This window comes from Bubalus kerabau, chromosome 4 (genome assembly GCF_029407905.1).
Source record: "Bubalus kerabau isolate K-KA32 ecotype Philippines breed swamp buffalo chromosome 4, PCC_UOA_SB_1v2, whole genome shotgun sequence".
Classification (NCBI taxonomy): domain Eukaryota; kingdom Metazoa; phylum Chordata; class Mammalia; order Artiodactyla; family Bovidae; genus Bubalus; species Bubalus kerabau.
The window spans coordinates 169,621,872-169,649,242 of NC_073627.1; the positions used below are offsets into that span (position 1 = coordinate 169,621,872).

The window sequence follows — 27,371 nt, forward strand, 5'->3', positions numbered from 1 at the left end:
CATTCCACATCTTAGATGTGAACTTCCTGTCTAAAGACTATGAAGATCAACTCATTTGAAAATGGAAAGCCAAGAACGAACAGATTCTTCCCAAAATACAAGTCGGTTATTTTAGAGGAGTTAATTTCAGAAGGAAAATGGATCAAGTTTGAAAAAACTTACATGGATCCTACTGGTAAAACAGGAACTTGGGAGACTGGGAAGCAGACAAGCAGGAAAAGGCTGTGGCAGTTTTCCTTGAGCGTAAAGAACTCTTCATTGTTAAGTGCATAGTCCTGGTAAAACAAACGGGTGGAGCCTTTGTGGGGTGATTATGTCCTGATGGCGGGGCCCTCATGAAAGGGCTTGCTGCTGCTGCTGCTACGTCGCTTCAGTTGTGTCCGACTCTGTGCAATGCCACAGACGGCAGCCCACCAGGCTCCACCGCCCCTGGGATTCTCCAGGCAAGAACACTGGAGTGGGTTGCCATTTCCTTCTCCAATGCATGAAAGTGAAAAGGGAAAGTGAAGTCGCTCAGTCGTGTCCAACTCTTAGTGACCCCATGGACTGCAGCCCACCAGGCTCCTCTGCCCATGGGATTTTCCAGGCAAGAGTACTGGAGTGGGTTGCCATCGCCTTCTCCCATGAAAGGGCTTAGTGCTCTAATAAAAGAACTCTCTGCCAGGTGAGGATACAAGAAGTCTGCAACCACAAGGAAGATTCTCACCCGACCATATCTGCACCCTCATCTTGGACTTCCAGCCTCCAGAATTGTGAGAAAGAAATTTGTGTTGTTTACAAGCTACCTAGTCTGTGGTATTTTTTTAAGTTTTTATTTTATATTGGAGCATAGTTGATTTACAATGTTAGTTAGTTTCAGGTGCACGGCTAAGTGATTCCATTATACCTATAGCCATTCTTTTTCAGATTCTTTTCCCATATAGGTTATTACAGAATGTTGAGTAGAGTTCCCTATACTATACAGTAGGTCCTTGTTGAGTATCTGCTTTATATGTAATCGTGTGTATATGCTAGTTCCAAACATCTAGTTTATCCATTCCCCAACCCCAGTGTTTCCCCTTTGGTATCTGTAAGTTTGTTTTTTTTGTGTATGAGTCTGTTTCTGTTTTGTAAATAAGTTCATTTGTATTATTTTTTTAGATTCCACATGTAAGTGATACCAGTGATATTTGTCTTTTTCTGATTTAAGTCACTTAATATGATAATCTCTAGGTCCATCCATGTTGTTGCAAATGGCCTTATTCCATTATTTTCTATGACTGAGTAATATTCTATCACCTCTATGGCCAATTTCTTTCTCAAGCTCCCAAATAGCAGCTGTTTCTGGGCTTTCCTTACCCTCTGTGACACCGGCAGAGAATTCTGGGCAGTTGCCTCCATATATTGAAATCCTCACCCCAAAAGGTGAGGAGGGGGGTTGGACTCTGGATCAACTAAAGGAGAAGCAGTGACAAAACAGGATCAAATCCTAAGGATACAGAGCCGAAAGGGAGCTTAGAGATCACACAATTCCAACTTTCTCAGTGTACAGGTGAGAAAAATTCTATCCCAGGTAAATTGTTCAAAGCCACAGAGTTCCAAGAAGACGATGGTATATATGAATATGTACGTATGTGTGTATGTGTATGAGAGACAAACATTGTTATAAAGGCAGGTGCCAATGAGGACTTTGCTAGGTTTAACTCAAGGTGTTTTAATATGGGAATGCAAGTTTAATGATAGCTATAGTTAAATAAAGCTAGGAACACATAAAGATTAAGACGGGAGAAGGCCTTCTAAATGGTGAATATACGTTTGCTGAGAGTAGATTATGAATTATTCTGAACTTATTTTCTTGAGCAGCTGGTGAGAAGGGCAGCTGGTAAGGTGGTGACCTCATGGAAGTGTGTTCCTGATGGTGAGTGTCTGAGATTAGGGTATATGTTCAATAGAACATTCTGGCAGGAAATATGGACATGGCAGTTTTTATGCCAAAACTGTTCTTTACTATTTTAAGAAAGAAATGCCTACTTTTTCAATGTCTCTAGTACTAATTTGCCCAAACTTGGTCTATCAAGGATTTGTAAAAGATGGTGTGTAGTCCACAAGTCACCTGGATTAATTTTTGACCCTACTCTACCCTACTGTGGGTAAACACTATCAGTTTTCTGAAAGGCACTAAAACACTGAACATCTGAAACACTCTGGTCTCTTTGGATGCCTATAGGAGGGAAAAACACTGCTTATGGTATTAGAGGCTGTTGGACAATACAAAAGAAGTTTATAAATAAGTCAGTTCATATGTTCAAAGAGATTATATTCTGGCTGGAATAGTAGACATAAAACATCATCATCCTTATCCCCATCATCACTTGAACACATGCTGTGGAGAGGTGCCATAGAGATGCTTCATGTATATTATTATATTTAATACTCACATTGACCTGTTGGAGGTATCCACGATGGCCCTGTTTACAGATGAGAAAACAGCTCCAGAGATACCTCTGGCCTGGCAGTGGCTGAGTCAGACCTGCAAATGAAAGTTTATTTGACTTTAGAGCCTGTGATTTCTTCTATCATCACACGCTGCCCTCACAGGAATGCCTGAAAGCAAAACACCATGATTCATTGCCTACCTGATTAATAGGGACAGAACTGGCCCCAACATGGAGTAGATTTGTCCTTGGCTGCAGCTGCTATTTATCATGCCTGACTTTGGATTCAGCAGACCAAGTTCTCACCCTCACCATGTGATCTGTGTGGGAGACACCTATAGACTAGAAATGTCAGTAGAAGCCATGCAGTCTGTAACTTGTTATTATGTGTGTTAAAGACAAGCTAGAGAGTAGTGTCAACAGTGGGTCTAGTCTGTAGATTATGAATGTATTAGATTTGAGCATGTTATCTTTCCCTCTTCCAAACCTGCATTTCTAGGCAGGAATAAAAATGTATTCCTGGTCTTAGTTACACTGCACACACAGGGATGGAGGGCCACTACCTTTTTCTTAGGAAGCTAAGTCTCACTGGAGACAGACATGGGGTTGCCAGGTTTAGCACATAAAAAATACAGGGCACTCAGTTAACTATTACATGGGACATACTTATACTAAAAAATATGAAATTCAAATTTTACTAGGCACCATGTATATTATCTGGCACCGTAGGCAGACAAAAAAATCCACCACACCCCACAAAAGATGGCCGCTCTAATGGTTGTGCGTACAAAGCTCCATAGACACTCAAGAGAAGGAATGCTCTTCCCGTGTGGGATCGTGGAGGGAGGCTTCGCAGGACTGTGTGGACTCACTTGAAGGAATGGTGTGTTTGCTAGTGATGTTGAAGAATGTTTGGCAGGCAGAGATGCGAGGAGGCAATTTCAAATGCAGCGAAGACTACAGAGCGTGACATAATGATAATGCCCAGAGTCCTTGGACAATGGGAGGCGGGCAAACATGAACGTTAGGTCCAGATCATGAGGTTTTGGCAGAAAGAGGAATGATTCACAATTTCATTCTGCCGTCAACAGGAAACCATTCCACTTCTTGTTTTTTTTTTTCTTTCATATAATCAGAGTTTGGTTACATTTTCACAAAATGGAAGCCACAGACCCATATGACCATGAGAGATAATTTCAAGTAGTAATTTCTGATGATTTGGGGTGGTATGGGGAATGTGGTATTAAATAGCTTTGACACAGGGAGAATGCTATTTTTTTTTTTTTTTGCTGTTCAATTTAAAACCCTTAATTTTATTTTTATGTGTACATAAAAATTAATAGGCAGTACTTCCCTTGTGGCACAATGGATAAGAATCTGCCTGCCAATGCAGGGGACATGGGTTCAATTCCTGGTCTGGGAAGATTCCACATGCCGTGGAGCAACTAAGCCCATGAGCCACAATAACTGAGCCCAAGGGCTACAACTACTGGAGCCTGCGTGCCTAAAGCCTGTGCCCCAAAACAAGAGAAGCCCCTGCACCCCAACAAAAAGTAGCCCCTGCTTGCCATAACTATAGAAAGCCCACACAGCAACGAAGTCTCAGTGCATTCAAAAAATCATAGTAATTTTAAAAACCAGGTTTTTTTTAATTTATTTTTTTATTGAAGGATAATTGCTTTACAGAATTTTGTTGTTTTCTGTCAAGCCTCAACATGAATCAGCCATAGGTATACATATATCCCCTCCCTTTTCAACCTCCCTCCCATCTCCCTCCCCATCCCAACCCTCTAGGTTGATACAGAGCCCATTTGAGTTTCCTGAGCCATACAGCAAATTCCTGTTGGCCATCTATTTTACATATGGTAATGTAAGTTTCCACTCTTTCCATACATCTCACCCTCTCCTTCCCTCTTCCCATGTCCATAAGTCTTTTCTTTACATGTGTTTCTCCAATTGCTTCCCTGTAAATAAATTCTTCAGTACCGTTTTCCTAGATTCCGTATATATGCATTAGAATACAATATTTATCTTTCTCTTTCTGACTTACTTCACTCTGTACAATAGGTTCTAGGTTCATCCAGTTCATTAGGACTCAAATGTGTTCCTTTTTATGGCTGAGTAATATTCCATTGGCTGGATGGTATCACTGACACGATGGACGTGAGTCTGAGTGAACTCCAAGAGTTGGTGATGGACAAGGGAGGCCTGGCATGCTGCGATTCATGGGGTCGCAAAGAGTTGGACACGACTGAGCTACTGAACTGAACTGAATATTCCATTGTGTATATGTATCACAACTTCCTTATCCATGCATCTGTTGATGGACATCTAGGTTGCTTCCATGTTCTAGTATGGAAGCTGTCCAGTGTTGGAGAAGACTCTTGAGAGTCCCTTGGACTGCAAGGCGATCCAATAGTCAATCCTAAAGGAAATTGGTCCTGAATATTCATTTGAAGGACTGATGCTGAAGCTGAAACTCCAATACTTTGGCCACCTGATGCAAAAAACTAACTCATTTGAAAAGACACTGATGCTGGGAAAGATTGAAGGCGGGAGGAAAAGGGGATGACAGAGGATGAGATGGTTGGATGGCATCACTGACTTGATGGGCATGAGTTTGAGCAAGCTCTGGGAGTTGGTGATGGACAGGGAAGCCTGGCATGCTGCAGTCTGTGTGGTTGCAGAGAGTCAAACACGACTGAGTGACTGAACTGATGTTAAAACTGAGAAACCAACACAGGTATGTTACTGTGGACTAAGCACCAGATTTTACTTACACTTCATCATTTTTCCCACTTATGCCCCTTTTCTGCTCTAGGCTCCCATTCAGGGTACCATGTTGCATTTAGCTTCATGTCTTGTGGGTCTCCTCTGGTCTGTGCCCTGGGCTGGATGTCAGAGAATTAGAGGTGAGAAAGATAACATGCTCCCATCCTATGGGAATGTTTCAGCCTAAACACTGTAAGGGTCAAGATAAGCAACTCAAGGTTCAACAGAGATCAAGAGAGCTGGTACCCCTCACCGCTCCCTTCTGCTGTCCTTCTCCTGTTTGTCCTTTCCTTAGTGAAGCAAACAGGTTGGTACCTGGGGACTGAGATCAACTTATCATTCAGAAGAAGTACAACAACCTTTTTATGACTGCTTTTAACCTTATGCTCTTGATCTGCTGTCCTTCTCCTGTTTGTGCTTTCCTTAGTGAAGCAAACAGGTGGGTACTTGGGGACTGAGATCAATTTATCATTCAGAAGAAGTACAACCTTTTTATGACTGCTTTTAACCTTTTGCTCTTGAGCTAACATTTAACTGGGAGATCAAGGAGGCCGAGTACTCCAAGTTTACATTATCGCACATTGTAACATCTTTGAAATGGATATGTCTCTGACAAGAAGTGGCATCTCATAATCTTAGTGGACCAGGTGGCAGGTCTGACTTGGATTGTCACTGTGTGCGCGCAGACTTGGCCGGAGCTGTTCATGTGTGGTCACCTGAATAGAAGCATTGTTGTTGCCCTAGGAGTTTTTAATTGCAGTTTAAAATGTCTTTTAAAAGAATACACTGTCAGCATTGAAGTGAAAAGTTATTATAGATGCAGAACGACCTGAACACACAGCAGGAGGATGTACATTTGGGACCCATGAAGGTGTAACAGGAGGGAAGGGAGCAGGGCTTAAGAATGACATAGCCCAAGGACACGACATAAACTGATTAGAACCAAATAGGTAAAACATGGCAAACAGCTTCCATCAGACCTTAAGCCTGAGTATATGCTCACTGTAACACATCAGCAAGCTAAATGACACACCCACAGGCACCATGACAGATCCAAGGCCAACCATAAACATCAAAAATTGGGGGTGACACAATTCCTGGAAATCCCCACCCCTTTTCCAAAGTAGCTGGAATGCTCCTACCACTCATTAGCCTATGAAGTTACCCACCCCCATAAAAACTGACAACTTTACACCCTGATGCTGCTCTCACCTTCAGAGATGGCTCACACTCTGTCTCTGAAGTGTTTCTCTCTAAATAAAACCACTTCTTACCTATCACTTTGTCTCTTACTGAATTCTTTCTGTGGTGAGACACCAAGAGCCTGAGCTTCATTAAGTCCATATCCCAGTTAAAGGACCGTGGGTTCAAGTCCCAGACATAGTTAAACACTTTCGACATCATGTTGGTAGCTTGAAATCTACCAAGTATTTACACCACAGAAATTGGCAATCATTACAAACTTTTTCCACCCAGAGAGCCCATTAAACATTTACTCATACATGTCTACTTACAGGATTGTTGCCAATGTTAAATGAGGCGAAGGATGCAAAGGACTTGAAACTGAGCAGGATCCCATGGGGCTCCTGGGCACAAAAATGCTTCTGTGTCCCCTGTTTCTTGTTTGTAGAAAATAGGCTTCATTCACCCTCCATGCCCTCTCCTGAGTTCCAAACAGCAGGTTCAAATAGTTGCTAGTAAGGGAAAGAGACAAGGGAGGAGCAGCCAAGAAACAGCAGCGCAGCCTTGGGGCAGCGTCCTGGTTCCCCCTCAAGTGATACACACAGCAATGTGAGCTGTTTTACAGATACTGAAACCCTACCGGGTGGGAAAAGTTAACTATATGCTGCGTACAAGCACAAAGACCCCAGGCCAGTTGCAACTAGAAGGCTGATGACGCTGACTCCCAATTACCTCACCACCAACCGATCAGAAGAATGTCCATGAGCTGATCACACCCTCCTCTTTGAACAATTACTATAAAATTCCTCACTACCCTCTCCAGGTCAGGACGTGTAGTTTTGAGGGCATGGCCTCCTTTGCCTGGTAAAGCAATAAAGCAGTTGTTTTTGTTTTTTTCCCCTGCTTCACCCAAAACTCTGTCTCTAAGGTTCCATTTGGTATTGGTGTACAGCGGCCAAATCTCAGCTACAGGCTTGGCATATTGCCTAGCACACAGTAAGTATTTATACATGTAACCATAGCTATACACCTTGCTTTCTTTTATGCAATGACATGGTTCCAATACAAGGTGATGCACTGGAGAAGAATTTTGTACCACAAACAATGGATCAATTGGGAAGAGTCTGCTATATATTTGGAGTGCACCAAGCCAATAAGACTTCTATATGTTTCTTGATTGCTATGATAGATCCCGTCTTCTGCCATTTCTGGAAAACCTTCTCACTGAACTGGTATTACTTAGCTGTGCAAGGCTAAAAGAATGGAAATGACACGATCTCTGACAGCACAAGAGTTTTGACGATTTTTGCAGTGAGATTGCGATATGGAATTCAACCTGTAAAGCATCAGGAGAGCGATCCATAGAACACCACAATGTTTGCTGGAAATAAAAACACAACACATTCACTGTGGCCTTTTAAAACACTGCAAGTGTATTTTGTCTTGGAGATCAGCTTACATGAATTCTCGAATCTTTTCTTCCAGTTTTTTAGCATCAGCTCCACAAAGTTCAAAAATCTGTTCACAAATACACAAAGGTGAAATATTTATTGGTTCAAATATGGCAAAGATGAAGCTTTGTGGAATTTTGTTCCTGTTTATAAATTTATCCACTATTCATTTCCATCGTCTGCAAGATAGAAATTAGATAAACTTTAGATAGAAATACACATTAACACACTAAATTTCTGATGTTTTTTTTGGCACCTTTTCAAAATTGCTTATGCTAACAGATTTATGTAATTTTCCATGATATTCCTCTAAGCTAAGATCTAAAATATATCATGTTGCTGGAAATGAGGAAAGCTGATCATCGAAACTTCTCAGGGCATTTATACACTGATCTTGAGGGCTTGCTAATTCATATACATGATCCCCTAAAGTCAAATGGCTTGTGATTTCCCATGCCCTGACTTTAGTTCAGGTAATAATAATGATTCTAAGAAGCACATTTTCTTTTCAATTTTTCACATCTCTGAATTAGGATGGTGCATCTATCAATGAACATCTTATATCTGATGAAATATGGAAGTTAAAGACCCTTACTCTTCATGATCAGTTCTGTACCAGTTGTTTGAGGTGCGCTGGAGAAAAGGAAGAGTGTGGGTAAACTGAAGCTGAGATTTGGTGAAGACTTGAGTTTCTAGTGAGGGAGGTTTCAGCAGCCAGAAATGGTGTTAGGACTTTGGGGGTAGGGGTTAGAAAAGTCTAGAACTACTTTCAGTGCTCTGTGTGCAACAGGGAAGAAACTACGCCCACATGTACTGATTCTGCTTCCCAGGTAGCAGCATGGCGCCTGTGGGCATCATGGTTCATTCTATTTCTTGAAAGTCAACCCCACTCTTGTGCCTCTGTCTTGATCCCATTTCACTTACCGGCTCGCTCAGGGATCCACTTCTATAACAGCAAATTGCTCTTTTGATTCTCGAGAATAGGGTTACCTAAGTGTGGGTGCAGAATTTCATGTTTTATCTGGATTGTCTGGTTTATAGCCATCTCCTCTATAACTAGTTTTCTTGGCCTTGGCCACCAGGGGAGGAAGGTGTCAGAAAGGATCTGCAAAAGGCTCTTTCTTAACAGTCAGTGGCAGCTGGATGGAGCCTCTAGGGCATGATGGGAGTCTCATGCTCCTCTCAGGCTAGGGGAGGTACCAAGCCAAGAAGTCTTGGCAGTAACATAGGTAGGACTTGGTCACCTGAATGACCAGCTTGGCCAGGGGTAGAAAAAGGATGGTAAGCTTAGCCAACTGACCAAAGTACTGAACCCATTGCTAGGAAACTCCTGATCAAGATGAGGCAAAGGAAGCCAGCCTTTGCCTGCTTGGCATGCTCCATGAAGCTGGGGGCTGGGAGCTAGGAGCTTGGGCGTGCTTTTTTCACTCTTTTCACTTGGGGATATTAGGACTTCCTAGACAGCTCAATCTGGTCAGAAAGGAACTTTGTCCCTGGTCTCTAACCGATGCTGGGGTGGAAAGCAGGGTGGGAGAGGCTTGGGGTTCACTCCAGTCTCAGTCTGTCTTTCCCCCTGCTTTTAACTATGTTTGTAGTGGCTCCCACTTATCCTTCCTTGTGGCTTCTGTCCAAGGTTCCTCCTGAGTCTCTATCCTCTACTCCTCTGCTTCAGGAGTGGCTTGACTCCAGTGAAGGCACACGCAATAGCTGAGCAGAAGAAAGGCGCTGGCAAAGAAGGGATGAGAAGTTCCCAAGGTGTGTCTGTTCCCCATGTCCACTGCCACGTAATTCTAGACAGTCCCCCGCACCCCCGGTGGTCTAGGAGATGCTATTTTATCATTCTTATGGCAATGATTCTAGTAGATCTGATTCTGACTCCTTATTTTAGGATCTCCCCCACTGCCAAAAAGCAGCATGGAGCCAAAGAGTTTGGGGGCCCCTAAAAATGGGCTTCTCTTTTTGGATGAGAGTTCCCTGAATAGAGGGGTGGCACAATCTGTAGGGGTATTAGAAACAGGAGGGCTCACCTCAAAGGGAGATTTCCAGGGAGGGGTGATTTCCATGACCATAGGGATTGTGGTATGCCCATGCTATGACTTGGGCATCCAGAAGCCACAAATGCACTAAGAGCCTTGGCAACCGTGGAATTTGACTCCTCTTTCTTCTAGATTCATTGAATCTAATACAGGGCCACCATCACCCACCCAGGTACCTGAGCCAGGAAACCAAGGCCACTTAAAACATTCATATATATTCAGAACATCACACAAATGGCAGCATACAGCTTGGCGAGTTATTACAAGAGACAGCCCACTCGTATAACCATGTCCTGATCAGGATGTAGATATAGCTTAGCTCCTCGAACCCAGGCATTGCCCTGTGCCCAAAGCCAAAGTCTACTCCAGATTTTTCACCACAAATGGGCTTGGTCTGTCTTTGAACTTTTATAAATGGAATTCTATAGTATGTTGTGTGTATTCTTCTGCGCCTGGCTTCTTACTCAACATGATGTTTCTGAGATTTATCTGTGTAACGGCCATACATTCATTTTCAGCTTTTTTTTTTTTTTTTTAGTATTCTATTGCATGACTATAACACAGTTTATCCATTTGGGCTATGACCAAGAGTCCTGCTAGGAACATCCTTTGTGCAGACATCTTTGGGGGCATATGAACACCCATTCTTGTTGGGTTCTGTAGTTTACCTGAAAGGGGGATTACTGAGTTCAGCTTTTGTAGGAGTTACCCAACAGGTTTTCAAAGAGATTGCATCAATGTAAACTCCACCAGCAGGGGATAAGTGTTCTGCTTGTCCCACATGCTTGACAGCACTTGGTACTGCCAGTCTTCTTCATGCTAACCATTTGGTGGCTTTAGGTGACATTGAATTTGTGTCTGAATTCCATGGTTTTTACCCAATCAACTTTCCCCTGGATTTTAGCAACAGTTTACACTTTGCTTTTTGGAAGGAATGATGCTAAAGCTGAAACTCCAATACCATGGCCACCTCATGTGAAGAGTTGACTCATTGGAAAAGACTCTGATGCTGGGAGGGATTGGGGGCAGGAGGAGAAGGGGACGACAGAGGATGAGATGGCTGGATGGCATCACCAACTCGATGGACGTGAATTTGAGTGAACTCCGGGAGTTGGTAATGGACAGGGAGGCCTGGCGTGCTGCAATTCATGGGGTTGCAAAGAGTCGGACATGACTGAGCGACTGAACTGAATTGAACTGAACTGAACAATTTGTTTCCTTCTCCAGTCTTATGCCCCTGAGACTTCTTCTTCCTCTCAAAGCTCAAAAACACAAATCCTGCCATGTTATTTTTCTTTGTGAAATTCTTGAGTGTTTTTCCATCATCATAAAATTCAAGCTTCTTACAGGGATTCCTTGATTTTATCTTTTCAACCCGCACTGTCGTTCTCTACCATAAACTCTGGACTCAAGCAACAATTTATAGCTGGATTTGTTTGTTCATTTAATAAATACTTAATGAGTGCCTACACGATCCAGACATACAATGAACAAAACAAGACAAAATCCCACCACAGAGCTCACGTTCTAGTGATAATTAAATACTCTTGGTGGATGATTACCAAATAATTCCTGACCTCATACCAGAGACACTTTATAACTCTCTGCTTCTGCTCATTTTTAATCACTTGCTAAACTTAGTAATCCTTTAAGATTTAACTCATGAAGACTTCCCTGAAGTCTTTTTCTGTCATCTCAGAGTAGCCAGTGCAATTCCAGAATCCAAGAGTTGATTTTATTACCCATCTTCTCCACTAGACCAAGGATGGGGACTATATTTTTCCTCCACAGTTTTAGTATCTAGCTCAGAACCTTACCCAGAGTAGGTGCTCTATTAGAATGGTATTAACCCTGAAGTGGGAGAAGGCAATGGCAACCCACTCCAGTACTCTTGCCTGGAAAATCCCATGGGCGGAGCCTGGTAGGCTGCAGTCCATGGAGTCGCGAAGAGTCGGACACGACTGAGCGACTTCCCTTTCACTTTTCACTTTCATGCATTGGAGAAGGAAATGGCAACCCACTCCAGTGTTCTTGCCTGGAGAATCCCAGCGATGGGGGAGCCTGGTAGGCTGCCGTCTATGGGGTCGCACAGAGTTGGACACGACTGAAGCAACTTAGCAGCAGCAGCAGCAGCAGCAGCAGCAACCCTGAAGTGAATGAGCTAAGCTGAATCCTGGTCTTTGAGGGCCGGGTCCAAGACTCAGTGCTGAGTTTCGGGGATTAGGTGTTATCTATCTTACTCTTTCTTTGTCCAGTCTGACAAAGGCAAACATTATCTTTGTGTCTCCCGGTCTAGCACAGGTCTTAGCATACAGGAGTTTAATAAATGTAGGTAACAAATGAGGAGCAGTTTACTGATAAGGGCTCATTTCACAAGTAGCTTTCTTTCGAAGGGATATATTTGCAAGGCCATTAATATCTAATTTCTGCCCAAAATATTTTTTCATTTTAACCTGAATGTTTAGTTGTACCTCTCAAAGCATGCTCTACATTGAAGCATTAAGAAGTAGTGTTAACCTTGCTCTTCTCAACGTCTTCGTTTTTCTTGTACAGCTGCCCCCCTAGTAATGACTGCTAATGAAAATTTCAAGCTCCAGTTTGCAAAGACCAGTGGAATATGTGGTGGTTATTCATGCATTAGAGAACCACCAACTATGTCCAACAATCAGTGCAAAGAAAAACCCCAGGGTTTCCTGGTGGTCCTGTGGCTAAGACCCTATGCTCCCAATGCAGAGGGCCCAGGTTCCATCTCTGGTCAGGGAAGTAGATTCTATACGTCACAACTAAAAGTTTACCTGCCATAACTAAAGATTCTGCGTGCCTCAACTAAGACCCAGTACAGCCAAATAAATAAATAAATAGAAAACCCAAACTTCCGTTATGGACATTTTCAAACATATGCAAAAATAGAGAATAATAACATGAACCACCCCCCACCCCCCCATTTACCCACCACCCAGGTGCAACCAGAGGCAGTTTTTTATGCCAAAGACAAGCAATCACCTATAAAGAGTTTATTCCTGCCACTGGGAAAATGCAAGGGTGCTGGTGAGGCAGTGACTGCTAAGAATATACATCAAAGAGTCTGGCTAGTGATGTCCTTATAGAATAAGTATAAAATACTTTGATCAGTTGATACACAACTGAGTGAATACTGAAGTTACATTTGGACCACTTGTGTGAAAGTTCAACAATTTCAGACATCTGTAGTTAGAAACAACAGCAGCAGCAATGAAATTCTCAAAGCAACAGCAACAACCAACATAAACCAAAAAGCCCAACCAAACTAACCCACACAAGATACTTCTTGGGGGATGGGCTGTGGAAATACTTGTATGAACAATACAAGTTTATAATTGAAATAATATGATACTCTTTTTCTTCTAAGAAATTATATGTGATTAATAAAATGAAAAGGGTATATCCAACAAAGGAATGTTTAAAAGTACCTCAGCCTTCTACTGAGAGGTGGATAGGGTTAATTACAGTTGGTTCCTATCTTGGCTTTTTTCTCTGACTCTCTGACTCCAGCCACACTCATTCTTTCCTCAGAACCATCTGCATCTTATTGCAGGTATTTGCACACTTCCTCTTTCACTTTCACAACACCCAGGGCTCTGCAAATGCAAGCAGGTAAATTAAGGTTTTTGGAGCTGAGCAAAATCTAACCAAGAAGACACAGCCTCTTTGAAATAGTCTGTTTCAAACAACTTGAACTTACTTGCACGTGAATTTAAGAAAAAAGCATATAAAGTAATCTGTTAGCTAATCTTTCCTTAATATATACTGGCCCTTTTCTCAACTTGTTCCAGTAGTGAGATTTTGATAACATACTAATTCACTTTCATTTTCCTGTAGTAGAGTTAGAAACTGCCTATGCACCTGTTTCTCAGAACACTGGTGGCATAAACACTTTTTCGGTAAGGGACCCGGTAATACCCATCTTAGGTTTTACGGGCCATATGGTCTCTGTCGAAACTACTTAAATGAACTCTCTGTACTATCTGCAACTTTTATGTAAATCTAAATTTTTTTCTCTATAAATCTATAAAGTTATATAATATTGAAAATACAGTATAATTTTTATAATGATAATGCAGCAATGAACTTCCTTTTACTAAAGAAAAATCTACTCAAGTTATTAGGAGAACCACTGACTAAAACTACCCCAGCTGGCTAGGCATGATAGTAACAACTTGGGTGAGTTACCTTATGACAGGAGGTCCTGGTAAGGAATGTGGTACTAACAAGCTACATCAGCCAGAAGAATTTGGGAAAGGTCTAAAGGAGAGAAGAGATGCCAGTTCATATGTCCTACCAACCTCCCAGAATCCTTCTCAATGACTCCATCTTGGCTGAGAGATACGCGTGCCACCAGGAAAAACCCTGAGTCATAATGATTGGCCAGAGACAACCCGGAAACTAACTCTATTACCATAAAACCTGAGACTGCGAGTCACATCAAAGAGCAGTGCTCCTGGGTTCCCTTACCTTCCTGCTCTCTGCTCAGGCACCCCTTCCAAATCAAATCTTTTGCTTTTCAACACATGCATCTCCTCAGACAATTCATTTCCGAGTGTTAGACAAGAGGCCACTCTTAGGCCCTGGAAGGGGTCCCCCTTCCTGCAACAAAAACAGCTATTGTAGTGCAAAGGTAGTTGTAGATAATTAAACAAATGGGCACGGCTGTGTCCCAGTAAAACTGAGGGTCAGATTTGTCCCTGGGGCCATAGTTTGCCAACTATGAATAACTATGCCATCAACTGAAGCTGCCTGAAAGTCAGTCACTCAGGACAAGGTGGCTTTCTGTTGGAGGGGAAAAAAGAGGCATGAATCTAGTGTTGTAGGAATTTATGTTAAGCTACATTGAAAGTATGACAAGTGATTTTGGACTCTGGCCAGAGAAAATGTTATCCTGCCCATTACTGGAAGAGTGGGAGGGAATTTTGTTCTCGGGGATAAAAATAGTTTTGGAGCCATTCCTTTCAATGGCATATACTATTGTTTTTACGTTTCCATTAAGCAATCTGCTCAACTGTCCAGCATTGGGAAAATATACCTGTTCACTATATTCCTTTACTTTCTTCTCCCTAAGTTCAAAGGTAAGCTTATCAGCTGAGCCTAGACAAAGGAATGAGCTCATGCCTGTCCTCCTCTTCCTTATAGGAGTGTCTACTCAAGGGACAGGTCTGTCTCCTTCTGGAAAGCATATTGGAAGTAAGCCTAAATCTGCCTTTTAAAGATAGCTCTGGAAAGCTATCACCCTCCCTTTGGGGGCTAAATAGTTACAAAAAGCAGCTTCCCTTTGGCTCAGATGGTAAAGAATCTGCCTGCAAGGCAGGATACCCAGGTTCATTCGGGGTCGGGAAGATTCCTTTGGAGGGTGGAATGGCTATCCATGCCAGTATTCTTGGCTGGAGAATTCCATGGACAGAGGAGCCTGACAGGCTACAGTCCACAGGGTCTCAAAGAGTCGTTCACAACTGAATAACTAACACTTTTTTTTTCACCATTACAAAAACAGTAGTATTTCCTCCACCTGGGTGGGTTAACTGTGTCCTCTGCAGTTCCAGATTCACCCATAGATGGGGTCATCCCAAGGTCTAGGTTCCAAGAATCTAGTGGAAAGTCTTTTGACATGGATCTAAGCCATGTTCTTCAATTACCACAATTTAGCACTTTATTACTTTTAATAAAGGTGACACTTCAATTTTCCACATGAATCCATGTGAGAAAAAAGGTTAACGTAACAGGGCTGGTTGCTTATTCCTAGTGTGTCTCCAAGAGAACCATGACTTCACTTAGTCCCGGGGATTGTGGTCCTCCAAGTGTTTCTTGCGTGAGTGATGGATGATTTTGTTGTATATACCTCTGGAGCAATGGACTATGTCATTGCTGGCTTATTAAGCTGCTTTGCATAAACATCTATAATGATGATGAGCACCTGGTTTTACTGTTGAGTTTCCATTGTTATGGCTGGTTGTGAAGCAATGCTTGCTTAGCAAGTTATGTCATTGTGACCAGTCCCCATATAAAAGAACTCAGACCCAGAGACTCAAAAAGGCATCCCTAGGCAGAGATATTCCACACATATCCTTGAAGTTCCTGCTAGGGAGTGCCTGTCCAGGGGTACTTAGAAACTTAGGTACTGCTAAGTAGCCCTGGACAAGGAAGAACATCAGAAATTTGTGCTGGACCTTTCTAGACTCCAACAATGCCTATCTTTTTTTCCCTTGTTGCTTTAACTCTATGTTTATTGCTGTAATAAATCTTAGCTATGAATATAACATGCTATTTATTGAGTCTTGTTAAAACTTTTGTGAATCACTGAATCAAACACTCCTATAATTTCAACAAATTTAAAATTCAGAGAAGAACAGGGCTGGGACTAGGGTGGAAAATTTAAGGGGTGCCAAAAAATGTTAGTAATGAAGATAAATAATATCTTAGTACTTTAAAAAAAGTATTAAAATTTAATGCAAAAAAACCCATGATAAACAAAACATCAAAAATTCAAATGAAGACACGTTTCCACCCAGTAAGTACAGTATCTTGCCTCACCCAAAACCCTGCCCCGGAGAAAAGACATACTACACAAGTAATTACTGCCTTTAAGTTGCTAAAGCTGAGAGCTGTATCTTTAGCAATCTTTAGCAAGGTTGCTAAATGGTGATAAATAGTTGCTGTACTTCTCTGACTTTCCTTCATGTTCACTTAGTTCTTGCCTCCTCCAGTCAATTAATCTCTGCCAACACATTAGATGCTCATGGGGCTGATATGTAATCCCTTCTAGGCACTGACACCTCTCAGAGCCCTGAAGACCATGTGAAAGCTCTTTTCTTTTTCCCCTCATGCAGAATGCCTCTGTAACTGTGTGGGCTAAGTTGCTTCAGTCGTGTCCAACTCTTTGCAACCCTATGAACAGGAGCACACCAGGTTCCTCTGTCCATGGGACTTTCCAAGCAAGAATACTGGAGTGGATTTCCATGCCCTCCTCCAGGGGATCTTCCTGACGCAGGGCTCTAACTTGCATCTTTCATGTCTCCTACATTGGCAGGTGGGTTCTTCACCTCTCTGGCCACCTGGGAAGCCACAATCTATTAAGACCGAAACCACTGGGTAGGTAACTCCATAATACTAAGATGACTTAGCTTAAATGCATACTGTAGTTACTCAAAGAGCTTTAGAGGTCTCCAATAACCTTTATTTCTATATTTCTATTTACACATAATTTTTCAGGGAGATAGGTACACAGCTAGGTCCTAGGGCTCGAATAATAGCTACACTTCATAGTATACACCAAGTCTAGCATGAGGTACTTTATTTACATTGTCACAAATTTTCATGATCAAGGTTCAAAGACACATGATGTTGTCACTATGAAGAATGAAACTTAGCCTAAAGGTGGTTAAGGTACATTCCCAAGATCCTCACTAATAAGAAGCAGACCTGGAATTTAACTTACGATCATTTGATTCCAAAGATGGCAAGTCAGCCATAGACATTTTTTTGGAGTGGTGTGTCAAATGCTGGTTTTTTTTTTTGTTTTTTTTTTTTTTTTTTAGGGTGCAGCGCATATATATATATATATATATATATATTTTTTTTTTTTTAATACAAGTAAAATGACAATTTTATTATTTGGAATAAAGTTCGTGATTACAAACTTCTTTTCCCCCAGCAATATCCAATAAGTCCATCAATACATTGTTTAAATAACCACATTCAAATGCATTAAAATAATGTATTTGAAATCTGATGTCATACATTTTAACATTTTTATGAAGATGAACAAAGACCATTTGGGAGGGTGATTCTCCAGGGACCACCATTCTCCTCACTTCTACTATCTCATCTATTGTCCCTGCCTGGCCCTTGAAGACGCTGAGTGTGTGACTGCTGCTTCCAACACTATCCTCTTACCAGCACCCAGTGGTGCTGCCCACTTGGGATTCTTTTCATCTCTGTGCCTCCTTCAAGGAGGGTGCTTGCTGAAAATGACGTCCATGTCCTCAGCTGGAGCCCACAATTCACACCCATAAGGGCAAGAGCTTCCTCTCACTTAAAATGAGAGCTCAGTTCTTCTGAATTATTCATTTGTGAATAACTCATTTGTTAGCATCTATGTACTTACATCCCTTCACTCGCAGCTTTCCTAAGTGCTTTGGGAAACCATCTTACTCTCATATCAAAAGATGAAAAAGTGAAAGTGAAAGTTGCTCAGTTGTGTCTGACTCTTTGTGACCCCATGGACTGTCCATGGAATTCTCCAGGCCAGAATACTCGAGTGGGCTTTCCCTTTTCCAGGGGATTTATTTCCCAACCCAGGGATCGAACCCAGGTCTCCCGCATTGCAGGCGGATTCTTTACCAGCTGAGCCAGAAGGGAAGCCCAGGAACACTGGAGTGGGTAGCCTATCCCTTCTCCAAGGGATTTTCCTGACCCAGGAATCGAACCAGGGTCTCCCACATTGTAGGTAGATTCTTTACCAAATGAGCTATCAGGGAAGCCCAAAAGATGAAAAGATGGAACCAATTTTTTAGAGTTGGCCCATATTTAAGCAGTTGACTAAGACCTGGCAAATCTCTGTTACTCTTCCTTCTCTACTCCACAGACTTCTACCAATTTCAGTCTGGAACCAATGTTATGAACATAGGGGATCTAGTGATTGGCTTCACAGGCTCACTGAATAGCCTAGCAATATATGCACATTTCGATTTAGGTGCATACATATATTCTTATGGAAAGAGTTTATAGTCTCCATTGGATTTTAAGAGGGTCTATAAACAAGTTTATGAACTACTGTTAACAGAATATAGTGTAATATTCTGGTCACAAAAATCAGCCAAGATTTTGGGTGTCCCATCTGAAAGACGCCAGAGGAATGCATTTTTATTTTTTGTTTTCTTTCTCTTTTTAGTTTTTTTTTTTAAATTATTTATTTTTAATTGAAGGAAATTGTTTGACAATATTGTGTTGATTTCTATCACACATTAACATGGATCAGCCATAGGTACACCTATGGCCCCTTCTTTTTGAACCTCCCTCCCACCTCCTACCCCATCCCTCTAGGCTGTTACAGAGCCCCAGTTTGAGTTCGCTGAGTCATACAGCAAATTCCCTCTGGCTATCTATTTTACACTGTAGTATATATGTTTCCATGCTATCTTTCTTTCTTTTTTTAACCACAGTGAATCTTACTGGAACACACTATGATGGCCTAGATGAAAACACTCAGGGGCAGAGCAGGAAAGAACAATCCCACTGTATTTATTATCTGGAATTTGCTTTGGCTGGCCTTTGGCCTAAAACTGTAAAATAATTATAGCTGTTGTTTACAGCTCATCCCAGCCAGATGTTCACCCAACCTCTGCATGGAAACTTTCAGCAGCAGGGAAGGCCCATTATCCACCATAACCCTAGGTCATGGTTATGTAGCTTCATTTGATTTAGAGTTTTAAAGTTTTATTTTGTGGATAGTCTATGCGCTTTGTGAATATTTTGAATGAGCAAGACTCAAGAGGCTAAGATAATAAAACCAGGGGCTTTCCTGGTGGCTCAGTGGTAAATAATCCGCCTGCCAATGCAGGGAAGACAGGTTCGATCTCTGACCTGGAAAGATCTTATATGCAGCAGAGCGACTAAGCCTGTGTGCCAAAACTATCGAGCCTGTGCTCTAGAGCCAGGGAGCTGCAACTACTGAGCCCCATGCCTCAACTGCTGAAGCCTGCCTGCCCTAGAGTCTATGCTCCACAACAAGAGAAGCCACCGCAACGAGAAGCCCACACACAGCAATCAGAGAGTGGCCCCCGCTTGCCGCAACTAGAGGAAAAAACCTGCACAGCAACAAAGACCCAGCACAGCCAAAAATAAATAAAAGTATCCAAAAATATATAACAAAACCATTAAAGGATGATCCAGGGTGGAGTTGGCAGTTAGGAAACGCCAGGAAACTGAAGGTAAGGGAGACTACTGTGTTTGAGTAGGAGAGGTAATCCTGAGATTTTTGGCAGCAATGAAAAGAGAGAAACCCAAGGGATTCCCTAAGTCTTCTGGTCTAATGAGAGGAAGCTGATCATATTTTCAAGGGAGGCGAACATTCCCCTAACTCTCAGTCCTATGAGGAATTACCATAAGGTTTTTTATACAGTGTACATTTTAAAAGACATTAATGGACAGTGGCTCTTTGCCAGATGTTTTACCAGAAATGTAAAGACATTTCTCATAACATTTCTTCATAACAGCTCAATTCTAGGGGTTTTAAAAATACTAGATAAGTAGCAGTTAACTGCTTCAATAAGTCAATTTTCAGTTGTGCCGTGCTAGAAGAAAGAGGAGAACATTTATGGAAGTAGTCTCAGAGAACTGAACTGAATGTTTCGCCACCCCAGGAAAATGGTGAATGTTACAGGCAGCCTTCCTATTGACAGGTGGGGGTAAATTCGCTGGCGGTAGTGGTGGTTGTGGTGGTTTAGTCGCTAAGTCATGTCTGACTCTTGCAACCCCATGGACTGTAGCTCACCAGGCTCCTCTGTCCATCAAATTTTCCAGGCATGAATACTGGAGTAGGTGGCCATTTCCTTCTCCAGGGGATCTTCCGGACCCAGGAATCAAACCTGAGTCTCTTGCATCTCCTGTATTGGCAAGTGGGTTCTTTACCAGCTGGATCACTGGGGAAGCCCAAAAGATTTATAATACTGTGTCTATATTTCTCTCCCACCCCATTTTTTTGATGCCTTTGTCTTTTGCACAGAAGATTGACATTTTTTGTCAGTTGGAACCAGCATTACAAATCTTTTCCACAGGTTTTCAAATGATATCTCAATTGCTACAGATATGCATCCTTCTGGAGATATGATTACATATACACACAAACAAAAAAATTTGGAAAACTCAGCAGTGGCCAAAGGACTGGAAAAGATCAGTTTTCATTCCAATCCCAAAGAAAGGCAAGGCCAAAGAATGTTCAAACTACTGCACAATTGCATTCATTTCACATGCTAGCAAGGTAATGCTCAAAATTCTCCAAGCCAGGCTCAACAGTCCATTGACCCAGATGTACAAGCTGGATTTAGAAAAGGCAGAAGAACCAGGGATCAAGTTGCCAACAGCCACTGGATCACAGAAAAAGCAAGAGAGTTCCAGAAAAACATCTACTTCTGCTTCATTGACTATGCTAAAGCCTTTGACTGTATGGATCACAACAAACAAAACATCTCTTAAAGAGATGGGAATGCCAGAATACCCTACCTGTCTCCTGAGAAATCTGTATGCACGTCAAGAAGTAACAGTTAGAATTGGACAAGGAACAACGGACTGGTTCAAAATCGGGAAAGGAGTATGTCAAGGCTGTATACTGTCACCCTGCTTATTTAACTTATATTCAGAGTACAGCATGTGAAATGCTGGGCTGGATGACTCGCAAGCTGAAACCAAGACTGCTGGGAGAAATATTAACAACCTCAGATATGCAGATGACACCACCCATATGGCAGAAAGTGAAGAGAAACTAAAGGGCCTCTTAATAAAGGTGAAAGAGGAGAGTGAAAAAGCCGGCTGAAAACTCAACATTCAAAAAACTAAGATCATGGCATCTGGTCCCATCATTTCATGGCAAATAGATGGGGAATAAAATGGAAACAGTGGCAGATTTTATTTCCTTGGGCTCCAAAATCACTGTGGATAGTGACTGCAGCCATGAAATTAAGACACTTGCTCCTTGGAAGAAAAGTTGTAACAAACCTAGATAGCATATTAAAAAGCAGAGATATCACTTTGCCAATAAAAGTCTATATAGTCAAAGCTGTGGCTTTTCCAGTAGTCAGGTACGATGTGAGCGGTGGACTATGAAGAAGGCTTAGCACCGAAGAATTGATGCTTTTGAATTGTGGTGCTGGAGAAGACTCTTGAGAGTCCCTTGGACAGCAAGGAGATCAAACCAGCCAATCCTAAAGGAAATCAGTCCTGAATATTCATTGGAAGGACTGATGCTGAAGCTGAAGCTCCAATACTTTGGCCACCTGAGGCGAAGAGCTGACTCTTGGAAAAGATCCTGATGATGGAAAAGATCAAGGGCATGAGAAGAAGGGGGCCAAAAGAGGATGAGATGGTTGGATGGCATCATTGACTCAATGGACAAGAGTTTGAGCAAACTGTGGGTGACACAGAAGGACAGGGAAGTCTGGCATGCTGCAATTTATGAGGTTGCAAAGAGTTGGACATGACTTAGCATCTGAACATTTGATATCATGACATAAACATACCAAGTTTTAAAAATTAACTCTATAATCCGCATGCTAATTTAGTGCTATTCAACAAGAAATTCTAGTCTCAAGAAAATTTCTTGGGAGATAAATATCCATGTGATAATCAAAGGCTTGCTGGATGACTCTGCAGTTAGAATACAGGGAGGTAGATCAGCTTAATGGACAGGGTCATTTGACTTTATTTTCCATTAGCTAATCAGCATAAAATTCATAAAATTCAAATTTAAGCTCCTTAGTGATCCCTAGAATACAGGTATTCTGTTCCATTAATTTAAAAGGGATCCATACCCTACAGACACCAGTTAAGAAATACTTGATGATAAGAGGTTGCTCCACCCCTAGGGCAGGGCTCTTTTACCTCCAGATAGAACTGAGACCAAACAGGATCAAGTCTTTCCTCAAAAGCATGGCTATGGATTTGCTCCAGAGCCTAGATACAGAATCAACTGAGAATCCAAAGTTTTATTTTTATAAAACAGGGAAAAAACTGTTGAGTAGCAGCAGCCATCAAGCAATATCATCTGTAAAGAGAAGGAAACCAGAAAGCTGTTCTGAGCTGGCAAGAAACTTTCTCTGGTTCTGATTAATACAAGGATAAAATCAGGAAGGGAGACAAAGCTGGTGGGGGGATGCAGGGGAAAGACAGCAAGATTCACTTCTTCACCCATTCATTCATTTGTTCACTCACTGGTGATGGTTAGGTTACTAAGTAGTGTCCAACTGTTGTGACCCTATGGACTATAGCCCACTAGGCTCCTCTCTCCATGGGATTTCCCAGGCAAGAGTACTGGAGTGGGTTACCATTTCCTTCTCCAGGGGATCTTCCCAACCCAGGGATCAAACCTGGTTCTCCTGCATTGCAGGTGGATTCTTTACCAACTGAGTCACCATCAAACACAAAGTGTGTGTTTTCTATAGAGGGGGGATTCTCCTAGGCACTGGGGTTTCAAATCAGACATGAACAACTCCAAGTACTTGGAAGAGAATGAGAATAATATACGAAGTTAAGATCTGAGTCACACAAAAAATGGGCTTGGGAACATAGACTGGGTTAAAATAATGGAGAAATTCGACTCAGACTGGAATACAAGGGTCTAGTCTTGATTCTATAGGTAACAGCAGAGGCGGGGGGGGGGGGTATAAAAATTTAAATAAGAGGATGACATACATGGAGCAAGGAATTATTTGGAAAAGAAAACAAGAGCTTTGGTGTGAACTTGAGGCTATTGTTTCAGTTAAAGATATTTATAGCTAGAATTAGAATTGGGGGATGAAATTATTAATGGAGAGAGGTAGAATGGAAAAAAGATAGAGCCTTGGAAAACACTTACATGTGAGAACAGCTGGAGATAAAGAAGCCAGAGGAAAACCTGGGGAGGAATCAGGGATCAAAGCCAAAAGAGGAGGAAGTTTCCCGGGTATAGAAACTGATCAGTTAACGCACTTTGGTGTAAGCAAGGGATACTAGGATTGAGAAACGGGAATTTAAACTAGGTGCAAGAAGATCCTTGGTAACTTTCAAGACCGTAGATGAGGGAATGAGTGGAAAATGAGAATTGGAAGCAGTGAATACATCTAATTCTTTAAAGAGTTAGATTATGAATAAAAGAGAATAGTCTGAGAGAACAGATATATTCATTAGAAATGTTTTGGTTGCAAATGACAGAAAAAGCAACCCAAAGTTTATATAACTGAAGAATTTATGGAGGTAGTTCAGGCTTCAGACATACATAGATTCAGGGTTCCGTCAATGCCATGGGCACTCCTTGGCCTGATTCTGCTTTCCTCTGTATGGTAGCTTCATTTTTAGGTTCCCTGTGGTGGCAAGCCAGCTATAGGAGCTTTAGCACTATATCTTTCCAAGTTCAAATTCAGTGCAATCAAGGTAAGAGACTTTTACCGAGTTGCTTAAGCAAAATCCTGGAATTAGCTCTGGTTGGGTTTGGATTGGCTTGACTGGAGTGAAGGGCCCATTCCTGATGGTGATGGAGTTCACCAACTGGTCTACACCTAGAGATGGACTCCTAAGGAAGTACATGGACTAAGGACTAGAAAGGGCTTGGTTTCCTGGAGGAGAATCAGAGAACTGCTAACAGGGAATGGAGAATGGTAGCTGGGTAGCAAACAACAGTAAGAGTCCAATGACCAGGTTTGAAACAGGATAACTAATGGATAAAGGCAGGGCACAGATGGGAGGGATGCGGTCAAGAGACAGATGGAACTGACTTCAAAGGAGGAAGCGTCTTCATTTCTGAGATGGAAGAGAAGAGAAGATAATAAAAGATGACACACAAACAATTTGATAATGTAGGTAAGTGGAGTTGAGAAGGCATGTGTTAAACTGTTTCAATTTTCAAGTAAAAACTCAAGAGAGGAAACAGGTAGTGTTATCTTTTGGGGGAAGAATTATTTAAATCTATTGCCTCAATTATGTTACAGCAAGCACATATGGACAAGCAGAAATTGAAAATAAAATTCTACAGCTAGCATATCAAATGATCTCATTCTTTATACTGTAGACATAATTTTTTTAAAAGTAAAGTATGAATTTTTTTACTTTATATATATTCCTTATAACTCTTTTTATTTTATTGAATCTTTTTAACGCATTTAAAAAATTCTAAAACATTTTTATAATTTTGAAAGGTTGCTTTCCATTTATAGTTATTATAAAATATTGGCCCTATTCCCCATGTTGTACAATACATCCTTGAGCCTGTCACACCCAACAGCTTGTGCCTCCCACTCCTCTGCCCCTATATTGCACTCCTACCCGTAACCACTAATTTGTTTTCTATGTCTGTGAGTCTGCTTCTTTTCTATTCACAACTCTTTTTAGTTGTCTACTCTTTCATAGACTAGATGGGCTTCCCAGGTAGTGCTAGTGGCGGAGAACCCGCTTGCCAATGCAGGAGGCATTAGATGTGCATGTTTGATCCCTGGGTCAGGAAGATCCCCTGGAGAAGGGCACGGCAACCCACTCCAGTTTCTTGCCTGGAGAATCCCATGGACGGAGAAGCCTGGCAGACTACACTCCACAGGGCCGCAAAGAATCAGACACGACTGAAGCAACTCAGCACACACATAGACAAGATGTATCATAAATCACTTAGCCACTTTACTAAAAAGAGTCATTTACATTGCTTCCATATTTTGTTAGAAATAATGCTACAATTACCATGCACTTAGATGTTTATTTTTCCATGAGGTATTTTCATCAGCAAAAGTTCCCCAAAATTGGATGGTGTATGAAAGGGAATGAACAGTTTATTCCTCTTAAGTATGTTGCAAAATCACCTTTCATAAGGTACACACAGGTGTCCATGCTCTCAGTCATATACATTATTACTAGTTTCATAACACAAAGTATTTGAGACACTTCATTCCATTAATATCTTCAAGATAACAACTAACATAACATATCCGTGGGTCAGGAAGGCTCTAAAAAGTTTAGTTGTGATAATTGATTTCATTTTCAAAACAATCCTATAAGGGAAGGGGAAACTTGCTATGATTCATGTTTTTACAGATAGAGAAACTAAGATACCAAGAGCTTAGTAAGTAAACTGCTAGGAAATGGAAGAACTGGTTTTTGAACCACAGAAATTGGAATCCAGACCCTGCCTGGTCAACCAGTAGGCCATATTACCTTGTGATTGCTTTTGACTGACATTCACTCAAGTGTTGTTAAAAATGCGTATACATTTGTGCAAGAATTTCATCATGTCTTTTGTTGTAAGGTTATTTTTTAATGGTCATGCCCCCAGAGAGAGATAAGAGTGGGGTATTTCGTATAGATTTGGACACTTCAAATGGTCTGAATGGGAGATTTCTCACAGTTCACCCCCCCCTTTTTTTTTAACTCCTTGCCAATATGTAAGTGCAGAAACTAAGAATTGCATTGCTATAAAAATAAGTACAGTTGTTTCATCCATCCAGGATACCGCAGGCCTTTTTTAGACTCTGATGGCTTTATAATCAATTTCAACCTGCCAGCTACAAAAGAAACATACCTTCTTGGTTTGCTTGAACAACTGAAATGTGGGTACTGCTTTGATGTGGTAAGTTTGGGCCAACTCCTAGAAAAGAAAAGAAATGGAATGAAGTCATCATTTTTGTATCCTCTTTTTGGACCAAGAATGGTACTTGGTGACATCTCAGGAGGCATGTCTGAGAGCCCAGGGATAGCTGATACTTTACAGATTCTCTTGCCAAGAACTTTCCTAACATATCCTTAAAGCCTCCAGGAATCTTAAAACATAAAGTGACTGTTTCCAGCATTCCTGAGTTTTCTCACTGATGGGCTCTAGGAGCCAAAGCAGAAGGACTGAGGAATGAAATGAGCTGTATTTAAAAGAGCTTGTGAAAGACTGCAGAAGGCCCCAGCAGAGCCCAGTATGGAAGGAGCATATTGCAAAGAAATAAGAATGAGTAAAGGTCTCTTTACAACTCACACTTAGACATGGAGTGGTATATCGTGCATTTTAAGGTTTGTGTGTTTCTTTTTTATATGCCTTACACCTTTTCGCTGCCCATTTCTGTAAAAGATTTTGTAGCCATGAGATAAGAAAATATATCAGAATCCCAACTGTTCTAATCCATTACAACCTGATTTCAAGTATCACTTTTTTGTTTATCTTGTTTAAGAGTCAAGCGAAAGTTAGCCACCCACAGTTCAGTTCAGTCGCTCAGTTGCCCGACTCTTTGTGACCCCACGGACTGCAGCACACCAGGTCTCCCTGTTCACTGCCAACTCCAGGAGTTTATTCAAACTCATGTCCATTGAGTTGGTGATGCCATCCAACCATCGCATCCTCTGTCATCCCCTTCTCCTCTTGCCTTCAATCTTTCCCAGCATCAGGGTCTTTTCAAATGAGTCAGCTCTTCACATCAGGTGGCCAAAGTATTGGAGTTTCAGCTTCAGCATCAGTCCTTCCAATGAATATTCAGGACTGATCTCCTTTAGGATGGACTGGTTGGATCTCCTTGCAGTCCAAGGGACTCTCAAGAGTCTTCTCCAACACCACAGTTCAAAAGCATCAATTCTTTGGCACTCAGCTTTCTTTATAGTCCAACTCTCACATCTATACATGACTACTGGAAAAACCATAGCCTTGAGTAGATGGACCTTTGTTAGCAAAGTAACATCTCTGCTCTTTAATATGCTGTCTAAGTTGGTCATAACTTTTCTTCCAAGGAACAAGCAACTTTTAATTTCATGGCTGCCCACAGGATCAAAACAAATCTTTC

At 41.6% G+C, this 27,371-nt stretch overlaps 1 protein-coding gene across 1 annotated transcript in view; it reads right to left on the bottom strand.

Moving 5' to 3' along the window:
* Nucleotides 1-27,371, bottom strand: part of LOC129650634 (thioredoxin domain-containing protein 8-like) — a 54,119-nt gene that overhangs the window by 13,551 nt on the left and 13,197 nt on the right. Inside the window, exons 4-6 of the mRNA XM_055579293.1 lie at nt 26,135-26,200; nt 8,748-8,809; nt 163-2,362 (exon numbers count right to left, since the gene is read on the bottom strand). Coding sequence (XP_055435268.1) covers nt 2,272-2,362; nt 8,748-8,809; nt 26,135-26,200 — 219 coding nt within the window. The 3' untranslated portion in view covers nt 163-2,271. The remainder of the gene's footprint in view (nt 1-162; nt 2,363-8,747; nt 8,810-26,134; nt 26,201-27,371) is intronic.